Below are 21,984 nucleotides of genomic sequence, written 5' to 3'. Positions count from 1 at the left end.
GTTCCCGTCCAAGAATTCAAATCATCACATGGTGAAGCGAGATAGAGCACCTGAAACTTCAGATTTCACTATTAGAAAGTCCCACTGGAGAGACCAAACTGTGTGCATTATTCATATTTCAGCTTTTGGACATCAGGTTTACTTCACATGACAGCGTGGGCTACATGTTGATCACGCAGAACTGTTAGCTGAGAAACTTGCTGTGCGGCTTCAGCATGCTTATTTCCCTCTCAGTGAAACATCACTGCTTACTCAGACCGAAACAGGAGGAGAATAGAGCACTGTGCATGAAAGCTCTGCCTCTGGATTACATTACTTTGATGAGGAATCTTTTTGACCTTTAGGGCAGCCGACTTCCACAAGTGACGAAAGATCCCTCTTCACCCTGCAGTGCATTTCTTCATGCAACTATAGGGTTGTGAGCTCCCTTCCTTTTATCCAACCCTCTGCTATATCAATTAAATCAGATTAAGCCGATCGTTGCTTTTTTGTTTTCTTTTTCTCATTTTGGCTCAGAGGAGTCACCACCACATTTCCACATACACAGCAGAACGGGCATTGCCATTTTTTTAATTTTTTTTTTTTTTTTTTAAGCTTTGCATTTGCAGTACTCGCAACCAACACGCGCCGTGAACGCAGCACCAGAGCACAGCCCGGGCGCCGAGCACAGGCAAAGCAGGGGTGGGCGAAGGGGGGATCGGCTTGCCCCGCATGCCCGCCAGCCCCCGCGCCCTCGCCTTCGCGGAGCCGCCCGGGAGGCAGCGGCGCACCCCGGCCTGGGGGGCTGGCGGGGGAAGCACGGCCCGGGCGGCGAGGCGGGCGGCAGGGCGGGCAGCACCGGCGGGGCTGCTGCGGGGGCTGCCCGCGGGGCTCCCCCCGCCTGCGCGCCGTGTGCCGGGAGGGGCGGGGGCTCGGGGGCCGGGCCAGCCCCTCCGCCGCCGCCGCCGCCGCCCGGCTCCGCCTCTCCCTCCGCAGCGCTCAGTCCTGGAGCGCCGCTCGGCTGCCAGAAGGGAGCCGCCACCTGCTCCGGTGCGGAGTCGCTCCTCGCTGCGCGCCGAGAGGGAGAGCAGCCGCCCGCGAAGTCACCGCTGCTCCCGCCGCCGGGGGAAAGCCGCCGCTGCCTTCTTCCCGACCTCGACTAGGGAGAAGTCGCCGCCGCGCTCCGGTGCGAGAGGAAGGAGCCCCCGCGGGCGCGCCGCCCCGCTCCGCCGCCGCCTCCCGGTCCCGCCGCGGGCAGGCGGGATGATGGAGCCCCCCGCCGCCGCCGCCTGCGCCTCCTGCCGCCGCCGCCCGCTGCCGCCCCTGCTCTGCTTCGTGCTCGCAGCACTCTGCCTGCCCCCAGGTGAGCGCCCGCCCGTCCCGGCCGCGCGTAACTTGGCGGAGGGGAGGCCGGGGCGCGGGTGGCGGTGTCCGCCCGCCGCTCCCGGAGCGCCCCGGCACCTACCGCGGGCTCCCTGCGCGCCGGGGGTCGCTCCCGGCCGGCGGTGCCCGCCGCATCCCGCTGCGCTTCTGGAGGAGAGCGGTCCTCTCCTGCCCTCCGAGGGTGCGCTGGCTGATGCCGTCTCTCCTGCGGGAAAGGCTGGAGCTGCCCCAGCGGTGAGGGGGACCGAGGGGTGCTGGTCTCTTCTTTCCGCGTGGGAAGCGGCGGCGAGGTCCCTCCGGGGCGTTGTCAGCGGCCGCCGGGCAGCGCTGCCCCCGCGGGAGCGACAGCCGAGCCCCGGTGCGGTGCCGCTTTCACTTCCAGGCTGAGCGGCACGTCTGCGCGGCGAGCCGCCCGCAACTTCGGCGCTTCAGCCGCTTCTCCCCTCCGCACCTTCAGCGCCGGCCGTGGCCGTGCCGGCAGCCCGCGGGACCGGCGGCCTCCCGCCGCTTTCCGCTGCCCGTGGGAGCCCGGGGAGCGCGGCGGGGGCAGCCCCGCTGCCGGTGCCCCCTGCTCGGGCAGCGCTGCGTGCCCGAGGCTGCCCCGGCGGATCGGGGTCGCGTGGGTAACTTCGCTTCCCCTCCCCGCTCCGGAAAAGCGCTCCTGAGTGAGGCGCTAGGGGAGTAGGAAGGCGCAAAGAGTGCTAAATATCCTAATTGTTCTGGGAATATTTTGGCTATGAGGTGTTTGTAGGCTTTGTTTTGTAAATATTGAGCGTGAAAGTGAAGTCTGAGGGAAAAGCTGTGAAGTGAGGAGTTCTGCATTCAGCGCGGGGACCGTCTCATTATTCTTGTAGAAAGAGCGTCAGCCTGTGGTAAAATTTTGTATTGCTTTAAGAAATGGCTTTGCCTCTATGTGCCTTTGCAACGACGGGGGATTTGCAGAAGTGTTGGAGGTGGTGGTGGTTTTTCATTCCTGGCCTCTGCCTGGTTGTTACGCGTTCTCCAGTTAACCATTTACGGCCAGCATGGTGTTGACGAAATGGAAGAGAAGAGAGACCTGTTTCACCTGATGCATTTATACTTGTGTTTTACGAGCTCCAAGTAAGAAATTAGCTGCAACAGTAAAGCAAGGCTGCTGAATCTGTAATTTCAAATAGAACAGTAAAAAAAGCTCCAGACAGAATCAACAGCAATATTGGAAGCTTAAGCAGCGTGTCAGGCTGTGCTGCTAGGCTTTTGCTTTGGCAAATACAGGGTATAATCACTGTCAGACATAATAAATACCAGTCCCGGTGGCAGAGCTTACAAAGAATACTGGTTGCTGTGGTGCAGAGCAAGTCTTCGGGAAAGATTGTTCATTTTAGGAAATCTTGAAGGCATGTGGATTATCAGAGGGATAAGCACCTCAGCTTCTGAGAAGCAAGACTTGGTCCCTGTGGGGAGATTTAGCCCAGTAAATACAAAACTATCTTGGTGATTGTGTGACTGTCTACATTTTCCATTTGAAGAAAATGTGAAACCATAAAATATTTTATCTCAAAGGTCGTGTTGATGGAGCTGTATAAAAAGATGGCACCTGACTTCCTATGATCTTAATAGGTTGTCAGCAAAACCATTTAACTTGTTCTTTCTGCTCTTCACTTCTTCCTTGCCCCCTCAAGGAGAAGCTCAGGCTAACTGTAAGGAAATACGTGTGGGGAGAAAACAGCCCCACCTCAGCTTAGAAACTTTCCCTGCAGTGCTGAAAATGCCTGGAAAGCCCAGTAGTAAATTGAAGCCCCTAGTTCTCTGTTTATTCTGAGGAATATAAAAGATACTTAGATACAAAAATATGTATAAAAGGGACTTGATATTGCTGTAGTTTTACTGGTTCTTTCCCCTTGCCGTCTCAGCTATTTTAGATGATAGCTAGTTTGCTATCATCTAAACAAATCGTGGATGTATTACTCTATCATGGTGCTCAGCTTTTGGGAGTTCCATTTGAGCTTTGGATGTGGAAAGCAATAGATAAGCTATTAAAAGCATATTAAAAGTTTATGTGCCTCAAATGTAAATATCACTGGCAATATTCAAGATGGACTGGAGATCCTTGTGAGAAAACTTGATTTTGTTTCTTCACAGAATAAACTGCCTAGGGAAATATCCATCTTAAAAAGAGAGAGGGGGTCCAAGTACACATTTGACTCTAAGAGACTGACTCTAGGTCAGACTAAGCATGAACACCAGTTATAATCTCATACATCTCTAGAGGAGATGGCTGTATGTGAAAAGAAAGTCAGCTCTTAATCAGGAGCTAATCATGACCTTTCCCCTTCCCCCTGCTTTCTGGTGGATTATAACAACGAAGCTCTTAGTCTGTCGTTTTAGTACTAGACTTGTTACATATTGCTGAAGCCCAGTGAGACTGAAACATGCAGTCTTATTCAGAATGCTTATTGTGTTCTCACTCCTGACTGCGTTTTTCCCCTGGTTTATCTGTTACGACTTTGAGCTAGGGAAACTGGATTTCTATACTAGGAGCTGGAGTTCACATGGGTTTTCTGAAACTGAACTCAGAAAACATCTGCACCACGTGTATATGCTTCAGTGTGCCATTTATTTGTGGTCCAATATCCAGGTAACAAACCAGACTCATTCCTAAGTGAGTTTTAATTGTTAGATTGATTGCTTTGGGAAGCATTTGATATATTTAGGATTTTTTTTTTTTTTTCTTTTTTGGTCTGAAAGTCTTCCAACATAAACTATTTTTTTTTCTTGTGCTCTTCCCTCTGCTGCTGGGTTTGAGCACTGAGAAGGCAGAGGGCAACAACAGAAATTATCCAGGTCTGTAAATTTCAGAAATTTCCTTGAAATTTCCTTGAAATTTCAACCAGGTGATCTTTATTGAGGAAAATATGTTATGTTCATTGAATAAATATCTCTGTCACAAGTCATATTTAATTTCAAGATATTTTATTTTCACCTTCCAACCTGTGTAAGAGTAATCCTCTTTCTTGCAGTACCATACATTCTCCTTCCTAAAAGTAACCTGGGTTGTTAAAATTATTTACATTGAGTTTATGTATTATCTTCTTTGTAGTAGAATTAGTTTGTTGACTTACCTTCAGCAGAAATTTTTGGGGAACAGAATCTCTAAATATTTATTGCAAGATGATACATAAAGGGGAGAACAAAACAGCATAAGTGTTTTACGTATTGCAAGTTACATCTGTGTGATCAGGCTAAAACTGTTCTCTATTTTCTTGCAAGTATCTTACTTATGCAGTGGAGTTTATAGTCTTAAGAAGTAGGAGTGCTCACTGCAGATTTCTATGGTGTAATACCTGATTCCATATGAGATCCTTCTAAGCCATGTGAAAACAAGCATTTCTGTAGCAGCAGGAGCTTTAATATATTGGCTGCTCATACCATATCACAGCATCGTGGACTTTTTTAGGTTCCTACCAGGGAACTTTCTGGGGAGTGTTTTCTGGTCAAAGTGGTTTTGAACTTCTTGGGTGTAGTAAGAGCAGGTTGCTAGTAGGAAGCCAACTGCGCAGGTGCCCCACCTCTCTGTATGCGCTTTGAGCCTAGTAACACTGGAGAGACTGAATGTGCTTATTATCTAGGAGCTGTAAATTGTAATTGTATCTCCTAACACTAGATTATCAATATTCAGTCTTCCCTTCTCGTGGTCTGTATTCCATGACCATAACATGACCATCACAGAAGACCTGGCTTGAGCTCTTATCTCCAGTGGTTGTTCCACTGCTGTTTCACATGTGGGAGTTTTGTGGCTTTTTAACACTACCATGCTGATTGTTGAAACTCTTCTTCCACATGTCTAACAATATGGTGTCGTAGCATGGTCTTGGTTAGTTCTACCAGCTCTGATAGGAGGCTAGACTTTATATATTGATTTTTCCCATATCTAAAATGCCATAATCTCCAGGCTCTCTCTCCAGTGCTACTCAAGGTTCCTCTCGTTGGCTGGTGTGTGGCTTCTTCCTCTGGTAATACAATATTTTATTTTTTTATTTAAAAAAAAAATGTAAACTGCAAGGCCAGATTTGTAAGAGAATTGAGGACCTGTTGCAGTATTCTGATTTCTCTCAAGTTCCTCTGTCTTAAAAAAAAAATAGTTACGCTTCCATGCACTGATGCTCAAATGAGAGACTCTTAAAGAACTGTAAATGCTGTAGGGTTATAATTAGAAACAACTCAAGCAGAACGTGACTTTTCCAGGAAAATCTGAATATTAACAACTCCCCTTGATGTGAAAGGGTTGAGTGTTATCTTCCCAGAAGACAAGGTTTTGACCTACATGTTCTTTATCTCGGTATATTTTCTTTAATGGGAACAAGATGAATATTAAAGGAGGCTGTACTTTTCTGCCTTTAATACACTAGAAAATGAATCTCATCATTTAGAGAGGAGATTGCAATACACCTTATATTCTGGGCAGTGATCAGGTTTATTCTTCTTTTTTTCTTCTCTGGTTTTGTTTCCTTTTTCTTTTTCCCCAGTGTGTTTTATTGAGGATGACTTGAATCACAAGCATTCCTGCACCAGTGGATGTTAATCTACTGCTCCAAAGTGTTGACTCTTTTGAGGAATTTCTGCCTAGCTTAAGATCAAATTGCATTTGTTATCATACGTATCTCCAGAAAGGCAAATAAATATTTGCCTATTAAAACAGTGTTGCTTCTACTGAACTAATATTTTTATTGTTGATAAGAAATGCTCTTCTTTTGGGAGGTAAAAAATGGAAGAAAGTGATAAAATAGTGTAGAGAGCAAAACAGAGCACCTGCAGCTTCAGGGTATGATTTTTAGAGGTTATCAGGGGTTAGAACAGTTCTATAACGTTTGGGTAGAAAGCATTTGAAGTGCTTTCAACAGCAATGGAAATACTAAGCTGTTCCCTTGATAAGAAGTAAAAAGTGCAGTCGGTGATTTAATGAGTGTTTCAGCAGTCTGTATATCCATATATTTTGTTTAGGTTGTATTCCGTACAGCTAACCCCTGTTGTGAAGAAAAACTTTAGAAGCTCAAACTACATTCATGTATTTTGTGCTGTGGTAGCACCATCTGCAGTATGTCCTGGAATCGTTAATCATGGGTGTTGGTCACAGCAGTTTTGGACCTGAGGGAAAACTCTCAAACAGCAGCCAAGGATAGCAGAAGTCCCTGGGGCCAGAGCCCTGGCAGGCAGTGACATTTTGGCATGTTTCATGGGCTCTGTGTGGTGGCTGTCCCCTTCCCTTAGCTCTCTCTTGCATACAGTGCATGTGACAGGTCCCAGCTGCCCAGGTTGGAAGGTTTTGGGTTTTTGTTAGAACATCGACTCTGACCATAGTTGGCATCTTTTAAACTTTGAAGAGATATTGGCAGCTAATTCAATAGAGGGAGCTCCGCTACCTTACTGTTAAAGCAGCGTATCTCAGCTTTTCCCAGACCTCTGGCTTCAGCCAGAAAGGTATATTAAAAGTCTTTTTTTCTTCACAGTGTTTTGTAGTGCTAGGCTTTGTTACTGAAAGCATCTTCCGTTCGTCACAGGCTTCCTGTTGCGTGAAGGGGAAGGAAGGGCTAATCTAAATCACGTACTAGGCAAACCCAAAAAGATGACTTAATTAGGGATAGTTCTCTTTTGCTGCATGGCTTTGGGTGTTTTAAATGTATACACTACAGCATCAGTTTTTTAAGTGACACTTTCTTGTCTGGAGAGGCAGGTGGTGGGATTCATGGAGAAGCCTAATAAGAATTAGAATAAATAGAGGGTATTTCCAGGGATTGAATGGGCCAAGAGTGGTGTGGCATGAAATAGGGTACAAACAGGATAAGGAAATGATTGTACCAAACTTACTGCTGGGTTGAGAGGAAGCTAGAAGACTTCCAGCAAAATGTTAGGTAGGACATTTGTTTAAAAAAGACATTTGTTTCTAAAAAGTTTTGTCAGTAAGTTCTTCTAGGATTTTTGTTTGTTTTGGTTTGGTTTTTTGGGGCTTTTATTTAAGGAAAAGCGGAATATATATGCCATTCTGTAAACATGGCCATTGTGAAAGAAGCCAGCTTAGGTGTATGCTTTTAACCGATTCCAGAAAAGCACTCATACAGAAAGCTGATAACTGCTCTGTAAACTTAGGACTTCATATTTTTCTTGAATACCTCCATTTTTTAAATAGTATTTCTTATCAGATGGTTTTGAAACTAATTATGAAGTCCCAATCAAGAACAGGACTTCTAAAAAATATTCTTTGAGTCACCTTCAAGTAAGCTTGTAATGAACTCAGTATTAATCTTCAATGAGATGAATCCCGGACAAATGTCCTTTATCATTTTGCTTGCTGCAGAAGTTGCATTTTTAATCCATTTTTCTCCAATTTAACTAAAGAAAATCACCATAGATATTGAAGAACAAAATAGATGTAGCTTGTGTGCAGTTTAAGTGTGGCATTTTATATACAACTGACTTATTTCATGGTTCTGATATTTTGGCTTTTTAATGTGACTTTTTGGTGGAGTGGGTTTTGGGTGGGGTTTTTTTTGGTTTTTTGTTTGTTTGGTTTTTTTGTTTTATTTGTTTGTTATTGTTAGAAAGTGTGACAATTTATTTTTTGAGAACTCACTGTTGAGCTGAGTAAGTTTTTCACGCTGACCAGGAAGAATTCCTATGGCTCCTCTTTTAGAGGGTTGGCACAGTTTATCTCTGGGATGGAATGGTAAATGTTCACTTAAGTGTCTGTAACTGGATACATTACAGAGAATACATGGGTTGAAATGGACTTAAAAATGGGCAATTGAAGGCACCTACAAGATCTCAAAATTGTTTGTGAGATGCTGTTTCTTTTAATTGCAGCTTCTGAATTATTTTTCTGTTTATGAGATAGCTAGAGTATTAATCTATGGATTTTTTCCCTTTTGGCGTGGGATTTTATTTTGTGAAACATACAAAGCAGCATGTGTTTAGCAAAGTGAATTATGTGACTCATCCAGATAATATCATAGTTTGATGGCTTATTCTGTTGTTCTGGAGAATAGAGATGAACTCAGTGGCCTTTACCTACAAAACCACACATGGAACAGGGGAAGGACAAATAGAATATTCAGGCAGAATTTGGGAAACTGCAATGTAGCCATGTAACTGCAGAAGAGAGAAGAATGCTGAATCAATTTCCTCATTCTTGATACAGCACATCAAATGCTTGAATATGGAGAGGATGATAGGGCATGTATTATTTTAAAAATGCACACACTGACACCCCAGTATGGGATTTGCTTTCTAAAACTGGGGAACATGAAAATTTCTGACACTTGACAGCAAAGTAGTACCCTGACAACTGGTGATGTAAGTCTAGAGAACATTTGCATCTTACGCTCAACAGCTTTAAGGGTTAGTGAGGGGATAATTTTTCCAAATTTATTTCATGACTGAGAGTATTTTTAATATTACTCTTCAGTTTTCAAACTGCTGCACAGCTTGCTACTAATCTTGAACCTGGCCTACACACAGAAGCAATAAGAAAATCAGTGTTATGAATGTCCCAGCAGCTTCCAGTTTGAGAGAATTATGTTTCTTACTGTTGTTTCTACACAGACAAGAACTTAGTAATGCAGAGCTTTATGGTTAGTGAAGTAATTCTAGTAATTATGGTCAGTGATGGAGTCCTGTGGTTTGAAACAGTCAGCAATGTATGAGTGAATAATGACAGCTACTTTGCATTCCATAAATTTGTATTTTGCACTTTTTTCCCTTGATATTTTTTGTTTTGTTAAATATTTAAAACTTTCAGAAAATGGTTTGCTCCAGTAGTTTAGCTCTTGATGTGGTTTCTGTGAAAGGACTTTTGGAGGGATGACTGTTCTGTGGTTCAGTTTGACCTGACACGTCACACCGCTGTTGAATGATGCAACATGTTCTTTTTAGCTTTGAAGTTTGTCCTTTACCCTCAAGATTTTACCCCAGTTAATGTGAGGTGCCCCAGAGAAGCAAATTCTGAAGTGTCTACCTGAATCTCGGAGTGCACTTTCTGGAAGTTCACCTGCGGACTTGATAAGGAACAGGTTCTGGTATTTCATCCAGACTCCCGTGTGTCTTTGGGTCATTGCTTGTCACTTTAAGTACCCTGGGGTGTTAAATCCAAAACTTCTGCACAGCTTCTGGGGGCAGCAGGGAGAGGAGTGTAAAACTTTTGAGATAATGGGAAATAAGTGGTATGATGCAAAGGTGACTACCATGGATGTAGAGGCAGGTTAACCATTTCTTAGGAGATTCACGGAATATTGTGGCATCTTCTATGCATCCTGACATAATGTATTGCCAGCTCTGTAAGGAAGTTCTTTCCTTATCTCAAAAGAGCTTTAAGCCCTTGGCATCTGCAGCCAGAAGGAAGGCAAACTTCCTGGCCTGCGTGTAAAACTATTGGTGTACCAGAGGGGCGAATGAGATGCCTTTGTGTCTGCCTGAGAGCCAAAGGGTTAAGAGCAGGGAAGTGAGAATTGTGGGGTTTTTTGGACGTCTTGTGGGAGTGGGGATGTATCTGGCTATTAGGACATGCTGTCAGTGTTAGGCTCTGCAGAGCCTGCTGGCTGTCTTCTTCCTGCAAAGGAAGCTCTTGGAGGGCTGCTGCAGCCACCAGCGCAGCACAGCTCAGCGTGGGGAGCTTGGGAGTTCCTCCTGGACAGCATGCAGCTCAAGAGCCAGGAGGCAGGAACTCCCTGTATTGGTGGTCACCTGTAGGTCCATGGGGGCTGTTTCATTTCTGCTGTGTAAGAGGGGAAAAATCTCGATTTCTCCCAAGCCTTTTGCTTGGGACGTGCTTACTCTCTGAGCTACCGCAGAGATGTCTGCTTACTTTAGAAACATTTTTCTTCTGCTCTGAATGGTACGTGAAGCCCTCCGTGGGTCACTTTTTAATCATTGTGTCCATCTGCAAGTACAGCAGTGATAAGGAAAGATGGGCTTCAGCACACCCAGTATGCTCACAATCTCTGGCTCTCTTTCCATTGCATCAGCAGCACAGGGCACAGAGGAATGAATAACACAGTGTGTTTCTGTAGTGAATGCTGAATGGCTGAGTGTGAGCTGCCAGCAGCTTTTTGCAGAAAGAAGTGGGGTGTTGGGAGGAGCGATATTTGCACCCAGAGGAGGAGAGGCAGGTGAATCATTTCTAGCTGGGAAGCTCAACCCAGGTTTTTTTAGATGCAGGAGTAGTTTTGAAGACTCAGGTTGATGGTTCAATCTGAGAGGTTGTTCATTTTTCTGGGCAGAAGTAATGCATTTGAACTGTTTCTCAAAATGATTTATTCTTAGTTTTATTAATGGTTACTCCTGAAGGCCACATATGAGCTTCACACTGGAAGTTTTTTTGTGTGAGTGTGTATAAGAACTTAGCCCTGTTGGTATGGTGGGGTGCCTTGTTTTAGGTGGGGATTCTAATTCACAGAAGTAACACCCATAGCTTGCTTTTACTTGTGTTTCAACTGATTTCCAGTCTTCCTGTGAGGCGTCATCATCTGTAAATAACAACAATTGTTCTGGAAGGCTTTTCATCTAAGTGTGAGGGAGCAGAGTGCTGGGCATGTGGGGATCTTGACTCCTTTTGAGGAGCCTCTCTCCGTGCAATAGAGTCAATGCTTGTTACTTTTTTGGACATACTCTACAGTACAGATTTTTTTTTTTTTTTTTTTTTTTCATAACCACAGAAGGAGGTTGGTGGCTCACAGAATGCAAGTTCTGTGACAGTGTGATAAACTCTGCATAAAACTTGAGGAACCCTGTTAATTAAAAACAGAAACTTTAAAGGGAATATTTCAATGAAAACCTTTATTTTCTTGCTACAACTTTTCATTATGTTTGAAAGTGGGGTTTTTTTTAGCTGGCTTTTAAGTCACTTCTGGTTATGTTTTTTGCATTTTCTATTCTTTCTTCAGAGCTGAACTGTTCCTCTGTCTTTAGGGAGGGATGTCTATTACAAAACCACAAGTTTTATTGGGGCTTAATTCCAGGTGTGAGGTTATGACCTAAATCTTCCATCTGCTAATAAAATGCTAGGCTTTGCCATTTTCCATTATTTTCCTCAACAGCAACTTGAAAGTTAAAGAAAAAATAAATAAATAAAAGCAAACAAACCAAAAAACCACACACACACACAAACAAACAAAACCAACAAACAAAAAAAACCCCCACGATCCAGAGTTTCTTTAATTCCCAGTGGTCAGGGAACACTGAGGACTGGATGTGAATTTGGGATTGGATGGGATTTTTTTTTTTGTTGATTTTTTTTTTGTGTGTGTGTGTGTTGGGGGTTTTTTTTGTTTGTTTTGTTTTCTGGGGTTTTTTTTGCTTTAAATATAATTTAATGGAAGAGTAAATTGATGAGTGTTCTCTGAAGAAAGTGGCACTGTATGCCAGGCTTTTCAAATAGTGATACTTGTAGAAGCAGTTGTGAACTGGAGCTGACAGTGGCTTAGGAGAACCGCTTTCCCTTTGCACATACACTGCTCTTGGGCTGTTAAGTCAGGGTGGAAGTACCGCAGCATACATTTCATCTGAAGGGATTTGAGTGTTCTCTGGTACTTAAGTGGTGGAAAAAAAATTTATGTTTCTTGTGGCATTTGCTTGATCTGTACTTTGAACAGAATGGACACTTCATGGCCCTTGGCTGCTTGGTAATGCTTTAGTTGCAGCTGCAAGGCTGAATAATTTTGTGTGGTCTACTGCTGCAATGTATGCACATCATTGTTAATTTCTATCGCCAACAAGCTGTCGGTGAGTCTGGAATGCTTAATCTTGTGCAAATTATATTTGCAGATATACCAGGTGAATTGCATATTGAAGGGCTCTCCCAGTGTCAGGGCGGCTGACCTTTGGCACACAAGGCTTGGGAACGGGGAGATTGTCTTGTGATCAGAACTGGAGCAGCACATGTCCAGGTCCAGGAGCTGCAGTTCCTGTGAGACACTGGTTCTTCCCTCTGTTGCAGGAAAGGACTGGGCTGAGTGTTTTGTGACTCTGGAGAGAGCCTGAGAGTGTCAGCCTGTACCACCAGCTGCTGCTGCAGCTGAGGGGCATCCGTGTCTGTGATTTAGCCTTGGATTGAGCCCTTGTGTGGGCTTCAACCAGGCCTTCTAGGGGCTGTGTTTTGTATATTGCCACACGTGAACTCTCCCCCTGATGGCACACATGTGGAGGTCTAAAATTTTGTATAGTGAGTGGGAATCTAAAGCTGTTCTTTACTGCCATTTTATTCGGAGGGGAGTCTGAATCTGACTTCTCCAAATCTTAGGAAAGGGAAAAGATGCAAAAATTACTTCAATTCTTACCCACCAATTTCTGTTCTTTTGGCAGCTGAAACTTCAGAGAAAAGGTCCAATTTCTGGTTTAAAGAAAGCAAAATAACATAATGGAGGTGGTTTTGATTTATAAATACCACTTGAACATCAAAAGATATTTGAGAATATTTCAGAACTAGAAAATACTTTTTTGCTAGCATATTGTTTGCTTAACTTCACTGTGTCATTGTATGCCTCTATGTTCTGTAGGCTTTGGAGAGTGAAGCCTTTAGAGGTGAGAACAATTAAAGCTGGAGTATCTAGGATTGCAACAGCAGCACTTTGGGTCTTTGACAGGGTGTATTAATGTGCATACTTAAAACTTCACTTTTCTGCCAGTGTTGGGTAAGCAAATATTTATGAGTGGAGCCTTTACAGACAGGAGAGGGAAGTTTGCTGTCGGTAGTGGTGATTGGGCCAAAGACACGTATCAGCATCTCTGCAGAGTGGCAGGCCCAAATTAAAGGCAAAGAACTTACTTCAGCATGTTCCAGCAGGTAAATCCCTAAAGCCTGTGAGAAGAAATATTATGGGAAAGTCATGGAAAGGGCTCTTTGCAGCAGAGACCGGGGAGGATCCAATGTCGTTTGGGAAGCTGAGACAGAGAGCGTGGGGACAGGAGGAGCTGTAGCCGGTGCGTGTGGGGCTGGCGTGTCTTTGTGAGTTTCTGGAGAGCGGTGGCTGAGTCTGAGAGGAGCCCAGCTTTTGGATCTGGCCACATCCCCTGCTGCTGCAGAGACAGTGGGAAGGGGTGCTGGTGGTGGAGAGCCTGGGGTGGGAGAGCAGGCAGGCCGTGCCAGGAGGAAGGAAGCCGAGGGCCCTGGCACAGCTGCACAGAGCCAAGGTGTGATGCCTCTTCCCTTTGCGTGGGTGGGAGAGGCAAGCCCTCTGCACAGAGAGGGCAGCTGGATTTGGGCTTGCGAGTGAAACAAGTTGTGACGGGAGAGCAGAAAGCATTCTGGAAAGTGGTGAGGTTGAGGAGAGCCTCTGATCAGAATACTTGAGGGAGAGGAGCAGGGGAGAACCCGATTTCAGGATAGGCAGCGCCTGCCTTCCCCTGTCTGTATCTCCACGTGCTCCCCTGGGTTTGACAGTCACACCATTTTCTTTCACCCGCCGTAATTCAGCAGAATTTCCCTCTTGGTAAAGATCACATTACCGCCATGTCACGCGGTTGTTCCTCTTTCGTCAGCCACACAGTTCAGTGTAATGGTCTCAGGAAGCCACTTCCCCGCGGGGACTTTGCCAAGCTGACACATTTTTGCACTCCGCATATGTGGCTTGTGCTCATAGGGCAACCACCTGGACTACTGCACCCTTTCTAGACAGTCTCCCTTCTCCACCTAGGGGTCAGGACAGATAAACTTCATGCTGGCAGTCTTTTTGAGGGGAAGAAAAGCCCTGAATGTTTTCTTCTAGGCGTGGTAAGAGACTTGGTGTACGAGCTGCCAGGGAAAGGGTGACCTGAATGTCTGCGTGTGTCCTGTTGGGCCGTCAGATGTTCTGTGGAGTGACGCACACCTTCCACTGTGGGCATTCCAGTCAGAAAACTCTCACTCCTGCGAGGAAGCAGCCCACGTTCTCACAGGGCGTCGTTACCAATTCTGAAGAGATGTAACGTTAGGTGTTTAATAAGGAGATTGTAATAAACATAGATGTGCGACCTGCTGCTGCTGAAATTGCAACAGTCAGCCGTTTTTCTGGTCTAAGCCTGTTCGTGCTGTGTCTGGACTGAGGGTGGGGCGAATCAGGAGAATCAGCCTGCGGTAGCTGACAGGTGCTGTAAAACTATAACAGAACCTAGGCTTAGTCGCAAAATCCGGCAATTAAGCCAACACAATAGTTTTGGGCTGTGGCGCAGCATGTGCTTGGACACCCAGCTTTGAAATTATTAGAGTATTTCAACAGACTCTTAAGGACCTGCTTTTTAAAATAGAGACATCAGGGCCCAGGCAGAGCGGGCGCGGGAGGATACAGTAAACCATAAGTGGTGGTGTAGAGGCTGTTAAGGTGCTGGATACTGTCTGTGAATCAAAGTATCTTTCTGCTCCTTGCACAGCATGTTGAGCTGTCATGACTTACAGTGAAGTAGTTTAGGTAGGGGATTAATCTAGTTCCATCTTCCCAACTCTAATGCAAGTTCATCTCTTTGGCTGACTTTTTCAAGCCTCCGTTTTTAAATTGCACACACTTGGTTTTCCCATCTATAAAATATAATATATGAGAATGGATATATATATATGTATTTGTGCCTGTCAGCAGGGAATAGGCAGCTTACTAAGCTTTCTTGAGCGTAATTTTAAATGGAGAAAATGCTTCTATATAAACTGAGATTATCTCATCACAATATTTTTATGATAGTTAATTAAAATGTGAGAAAATCCTTTAGAGCAGATTTGCAGTTTTGTGACTTTTATGAGACTTAACGTGAGAGATCTATTTTTATAGTTATGCCTTCTTATTAGTTTCGGGATTAGGATATGTTTAAATGCATTGCTATCAAATCCTGTGATGATTACTTGTTTATTTTGCAGTGTAGACTAAATCAGTTATGGTCCCATTCATGTGTTGTTTTGTGTCCCACTTTTCAACGAGATATTGTAGTGCTTTATTGTTATTGCTATTTAAAATAAACTCCCAGCGCAGTTTTAATTTCAGCTTGTATTTTTTTTTTTAAATATTAAGTTTCAGTGAAGCATATTTTATTAGATTGTTGTGAATAATGATCATTTAGGTTGCTCCAGCTCCTGGACATCCATTTTCATGATGCTGGAAGACTGTAAAATGTGAGTGAAGGAAGGATCTCTGTGACTAGCTGCAAGAGACTTAAATCCTTAAAATGTTGTCTATACATAAATAAAATCCTGTAAAATCTTGGCTCTCAATGCATACAGCTGTGATGGGAAGCAAGACCTATAGAAAATTTACTGAAATAAAGTGGGATTTATTGAGGACCAGCGTGTGCTCTGTTCCCTTTGCGGTGGTCAGGCACGTCAGTGGAAGATGGATCTCTAGGCATGGTGCTTTCTACTTGAACTTGTTCTCAGTCTAAAGAAAGAATGGGCTTAAACAAATACTTTTTTTTTGTCTTTCTTTAACCATGCCTGTGATAGCCTGGCAACATGAATCTTTTATTCACTGGCTCATCTGTCATCTGAAATAACACTTAGAAGTTCTGTGCAGAATTTCTCAGTGTAGGAATCATTCCATCAGAAGTGAATGTGATGAAGATAGAAAGTCCTTTGCCTTGACCTATTTGTGTGAGTGACCATGAGGAGTGGCTTGTGCTCTAGGCCAGCAGGGGATTATGCAAAGGACTAAAGAACACTGCTCTTTTTTCCCTGTGGCTCATGAAACACAAGCTGTAGGGGTTTTGGTATGATCTAGAGAGGAAACACATCAGATAAGTATTAGGTAGAATTCTCAGGGCTAACTGTCCAACAGACTTTGCTCAAGAATATAATGCACGTTTCCCTGATGCTTCTCCACCAGCCCTGGTGCAAGTATAGATGTGCTTACGTGAGCAGACTGCACTGTCAAAAGTATAGCAGGGGAGAGAAGGAAGGGAGAATTGTTATGCTGCCAGGAATACACATGCTGATTAGAGCTATGTTTATATTAGCAGCCTATTCTGATACAGCTAATTAATCAGAATTTGTCTACCAAACTATGCCTTGGAGATACAGAAACACAGTATTATGAGATTTGCCAGATTTCTGTGACAGATCTTCATGGGAGACTTGTGGAACAAGACTAATGATTGCTTCTGACTCCTAGATTTTCTTCCAGAAAAGTAGTAACTTAAGATAACCTTGCATCTCATTTTGTCTCAGGCCATATACCCAGTAATAACACTAAATACACTGAAGTAGTCCACATCATTTTTTTAATGGCAATTTGAGTTTGGTCTTTATTCATAGACGAGAAAGTAGGCAGTGAGACAAACTGTTAAATAAAATAACAGTGTTTCAGATACAGGCTTTCATACCCGTGCAATTGGATGCATACTGAAAGGGAGAATCAATTATATAGCTGCTGCTTATCAGAAGTTAGCAAATAGTAAATGCAGTTTCATTTCTATAATCAATTACCTAGCCCTGAAACTTGTTAGCAAAGGTTAGGAGCTGTAATAATTTTCATTGAATGCCTACACATTATCTCAATGTATTTCTACATGCTGCATTTGAGAGAGATGAGGGAGAAATGTTTCTTTCCTGAAGTCTTTCAAACTGTCTTCCAAAAGATGAGGGTCAAGCCCTTCAATTTCTGAGCTCAGTTTACATTCATCCCACAACAAAGATGATGGTGTGTGCTTTCTCATTAGTCAAACACCCTTTTTTCACTTGTAAGCATAGGTTGCTTTACTCTCAGCTTTGTGAGTTTAATGATTGCTTGCATCCCTGTGTGGTTAGTTCAACCTCATCGTTGTTCAGAATTTACAGATAAGTGGGAGTGTAACAAAGGATAACTTTACTCTTTTTTCGTTATTTTATTTTCCTTCAATGTTCTCAATAAGGATCCAAAATTCTTTGTGTGCAGAAGTTATTTGTTGCTGGTGACAGGCTGAGTGCATTGTGCCATAAAATCAGTCTTTCAGTCCTGCTAGGCCAGTGTTTGCTGTTTATATGCAACCTTTCATGTTTGAGGTACCTCCTTGATTTTTGTTCAAATGTTCTATAATCAATGTTTGACTATTGACTCTTCCATGATGGTATTTCTGGAGGCTCATGCATGCTTTGTTTGTGGTTTTCTGCTGGATGGCAGCATATCCTGTCAGAGTTGCATACTTCTGCATAGCTAACTTCACTGAAATATTTTAAAAAAAAATCTTTTGTCCAATAGAATCCTTGTGGGCGTTTTTTTGTTTGTTTTTTTCTTTTTTTTCCCTGCATCGATCAGAAATGGTTGGATCAAGCTGCTCCCCCTAGCCAGATGATGCCCAGTAGGATATTTGATTTATGTGTATTTCTTGGTTATTTTGCTCAAGATTAAATTAATTTTGGTGAAACTGGGTGTCTTGTACCTTTTCTTTGTTTGTTTCTCCATAAGCACAGTAAAATCTACTGAAACTGCTAACATTGAGTTTTTGATCATTTTTAATTTAAGGAAAAACATTCTTTCTCTGTGTTAAATGGTTGTGTTAAATAAGTATAAAATTGTTATTTCTTGTTCGAGGCTAGCTTTTGTAGACCAGTTCATTTCTGAATCATACTGTATCACAGGCATCCTCTTTTTTTCAAAGAGCATTTAGCTGGCATTAGTCAGGCTCTCATTAACTGCATTTTCTGTTTCAGTATTATCTTTTTGTTAATTGACTTAGTGTCCTGACTGCACCTCTGTTTTTAAAAGTGGTAGATAGCATTTGAATCTCTGGCAATGTCCAGTCATTTGAAGTTTGTAGAATTTTCTTATTTTCTTCTTCCCAGGGCCTCACTGAGAAACTCAACTGCCAGCTGCAGATTGCAGCAGCAGTGAAAATGAAAGCATTTCTTAGGTACACTTGATATCTTTATTTAACTCAGAAATCTTTATTTAACTGGGAGCAATGCTAAGAATAGCAACCTCCTCTGGCCTGACTGGCACAATTCTCCTTCAGGCCTTGGTATCAGTGTTTAGTGGGGCTATTTTTCTGTTCTCCAGGATCATGCACGTCTTCTCAAGTTGCCCCAACTTTCTGCACAAATTAGTCAGGGAATCCGGATCACACAGATGGCTTAACCAGCTCCTCCATGAGCAGGGGCTTGACTGCAGGGCAGGTGTCTTGTGGCAGTGGTTTTCTGGGGTGCTAAGTGTGCCTGGGGCTGTGCAAGGATCCTGGAATAAGCACAGCACTCTGGTGTGCAAGGATGTAGCTAGGAGTTAATTTGTGGAGGTGCTGCTCAGTTGCCTTGTCACCAATGCAATTTTCCTTCTAGTTTTTGTTGCTACCTTGTGAGACATCAACTCAGAGGTACCTGAGCTGTACAAAAGGGGTTGGAGAACTGCAAGACTCCTTCTCAAAGTCCTGTGTGGACAGGAGAAGGACCTAAGGGTGAGCTCTGCCCTTTGCAGAGATGAGAGGAGGCTGTTTGGGTGAAACTGTGGTTTGTTGCCATCACCAGCTCGTCCTGGCCAGGTGGGGTTGTCCCTCCAGCGAATGCTGCTGCTGCACCGCTGCTGCACGGTACCTGGGGGAGCAGTAGCTGCCTGGCTTGCTTCTGGCTGGGAGTGGTCAGTGGAACTCATTCCTGACATCATCTACAATGACAGAATGAAATAATTTAAGTAGCCTGACAAGGACTCTGTTACTTCATGAAAGGAGAAATTGGATGGAGATAGAAAAGCTAAGTAAAGGTAAAGAGAAGCAGAGGGAATGAGGGCTGTTGCAGAATTATTTTGTGAATTAAAAAACCAACAAAAACCCTCTTACTGACATGAAGTAATAAAGCACAGGAATGGGGTTTTTTGCTTTCTATTTTATATTTTTCATAGCTTATAAAAATGATATAACTGTACTTCATTTATGTCTATCAATAATTGAGTCTGTAATTAAGGTTTTTATTACCAATAAACCCTTGTGATTCTGTGTGTAGTGAATATTATTAAAGCTTATTTTTCATTATAAATTTCTCCTGTTGATCAGTTATTAAAGTGGTATTTTTTAATTTTAAAATAAAGGACATAAAGCATTTAGTTGGCAATTCTTTTCTCTTTTTTTTTCTTTGTGAACACGGAGTAGAAGAGAGCAATATAACAGAGATGATGATCCAAACACCACCATCTCCCTTTTTTTGGGCTCACCAGGAAACCATGAAATAATTTTCTTTTTCAGCCTTTAATATGGGCCATGGGCAGAGCTGACTGAATGTGTGTTAAATTCTCTGTTTCTACATTCTGATTCTTGGTTTTGCTTTATTCCTCAAAAGTTGTGGGAGTTCAAATGCAAGGAAAAAAAACCTGTATCAGAGGTTTTCATAAGGTGGTGCCTGCAGATTAACATGTGCTTCTGCAGTTGCCTTTTTTTCTTGTGTTTTATGTCCTGTTATTGCACTGTAGAAACATCCTACAAAAAGAAAAAACATAGTGTTGTGAGTGGATCACTGTATTTTCATGTAATGTGACTGATTCCCTTAAAATAAAGAAACAAAGACACTACTATTTGATGCTAGTGCCTGCAATTTAATATTAAAAAATACAAGTTAGATAATGTTGTGAGTTGAAACTTTATGAAGGAGAGCATACTGTGTTGTACAGCAATGGTTTCTGCGCCAGCATGGGCTGTTTCTCAACATCCTGAACATTTTTCCTCCTACCGAGTGACTTGTTTCTGAAGCTGGAGCTGCTGCTTTGAAGGCTCTTTAACAGCAGATCTGTACTTCAGACTTTTTAGCTCTTTTCCACAGTTTGAGGAAACTGGTGCCTATTTTTTATTATTTTTATTTTCCTCTCCTTCCCTCTTTTTCTCCTGTCCCCAGTCCCTGACAGTCTTGGCTGTTTTATTCCCACTTCAGCACAGCTCTCATATTCCCTTGCCTCATCAGCCAAGGTAATGAAGAGGCACACCAGACTGTTCTCAGGATGCAGTTTCTAGCTAATTGTGTGCTCTTGAATTGTCCTCTTGAGAGAATTATTTCCAAGATCGAGTATGTGTCCCTTTGTAGCCAGTTTCAAAAACACCTTTGGGTGTTAGAAGCACTAAGGCAGCTGTCCAGTACCTTCTCTGGCTTTAATTCATTTACATGCTGTGAAAGTGGAGCATCCTGATTACACCTCATCACTTGGAAGGTCACTTTAGCAAGTCTTCCAATTAAGTTGTCTGTATTAGTAAAACAGATTTTTTTTTTTTCCCTTCAGATTTTTATTTGACTAACACTGAAGTCTCTCATGTCCCTTGGGCAGTTGCTGTAAAATGTCAGGAAGTGAAGAAAAACAGTGATTTCAGCATGTAATGTACTATTCTTTCAAAACTCCTTTAATGTCAGGTTGCTGGGCTTGTTTAGTGTAGCAGTGGTGTTTTTAGTGGAAGCTAAGTGATGTGTACCTTCTGTTGGCTGAAATCAAATCACCTCTCCTGCTGAGGTTTTGCTTGTTTTGTCTTAATTTCATTTGCTGATCTTCGAAAGTGTGAAATTTTTTTCAGCGGTGTGAGTTTTCAAAGTGGAATAACTCTTACATATGGGTTGGTCAAGTTTCACCATTGCAAATAGCTTTGTTTTTACTATTGTTAAATGTGCTAAAAAAAAACAGGGAAGGCCCTGTTTATTTCTAATGCTGACAAACTAATTCTGTGCAGTTACACGGTGGCAGCTCTGCCACTGAGATCCCTGTGTCCCAGTATCCGCTGTGTGTGTACGTAACTTCTTTATTAAAACATTAAAGTAGCGAAGTTCTGTAATGGTGTATTTTAAACACAAAATCACTTTAGAGTATACATTTTAATGCTTCTTTCTCTCTCTTCTAGTCTGGCATGAAATCTCCCCTCTAGGATTTTCAGTGCTTAGGGCAGAAAGCGGAATAGCCTGCCTGCTCTAATACATGCAAGAACATGACTTAGTGGCTGTGAAAGCTCGGTGTCTTTGTCTGAGATTGATTGCTATACTTCACTTTTGAGTTCCTGTTTTAGTTTTGCCCTTCAGAAGTTTTACTAGGATAGTTTGTAAGCGCCAGAATTGTGCCTTAAAGTGGACGTGTTAGATAGTCTTAGGTGCCACGTTTTTTATTGCTGTTTGCAAGTTGCACTAAGTATTGTTGGGGAAAAAAATATAAAGCTAAGCACAAGAGACCTTTATGAATAATTGTATGCTTTCAGAAGTGTTATGCTTAGTTTAATGCACACTTTAATTCTCCAGAAAGCACCCAAGCGAAAGACACAATGCGACAAACTAAATCTTTCTCCTCTCTTCTTCAAATTTCACATGTTACAGCTCTGCAATTGTTTCTGCTGCTTTTTAATGCCAAAAAGATGTGAGCAGATCATGGAGCTATGAGAAAATTGCGAATTCTTTTACAGTTAGAGTTGTGATTAAATGACAGAAGTAAGGAGGAGGATGTTGATGCAAATAAATGACGTATGGAGAGCAGGAGAAGATACCTAAAAAGAAAGTGCATTCTTGAAAATGCTATTTACATAAATGAAAATTTACAGGATAAAGTATATCTAACTGTTCAACAAGAAATCTGGATCATATAAAACTCTTCCATCAGAGTACAATTTATTAAAAACTTGTATTTAGTATAGAGTTTATTTGTATTCAGTTTGGAGTTGATGGGCTAAGTGGAAGGCTGCGCTTACCTGTTTAATCTTTACTCAGGTCTATGGAAAGTTTTTTAG

The 21,984-nt window shown here is 42.8% G+C and overlaps 1 protein-coding gene across 4 annotated transcripts in view; it reads left to right on the top strand.

Annotated features, from left to right (window-relative positions):
• The first annotated feature begins 1,219 nt into the window (after window positions 1-1,219).
• Window positions 1,220-21,984, top strand: part of ALCAM (activated leukocyte cell adhesion molecule) — a 113,118-nt gene continuing 92,353 nt past the window's right edge. For 2 of the 4 annotated variants that reach the window (XM_040056163.2, XM_058419411.1), the window contains exon 1: window positions 1,221-1,342. In XM_040056163.2, the coding sequence (XP_039912097.1) occupies window positions 1,243-1,342 (100 nt within the window). In that variant the 5' untranslated portion in view covers window positions 1,221-1,242. Of the gene's footprint in view, window positions 1,343-21,984 lie in introns of all 4 variants that reach the window. The other 2 variants (XM_058419410.1, XM_040056161.2) reach the window with 2 other exon arrangements.

Source organism: Hirundo rustica, chromosome 2, assembly GCF_015227805.2.
Source record: "Hirundo rustica isolate bHirRus1 chromosome 2, bHirRus1.pri.v3, whole genome shotgun sequence".
NCBI classification, from domain to species: domain Eukaryota; kingdom Metazoa; phylum Chordata; class Aves; order Passeriformes; family Hirundinidae; genus Hirundo; species Hirundo rustica.
Note: the sequence above shows the minus strand (reverse complement) of the source record. Positions and strands in the feature narration are given on the sequence as shown.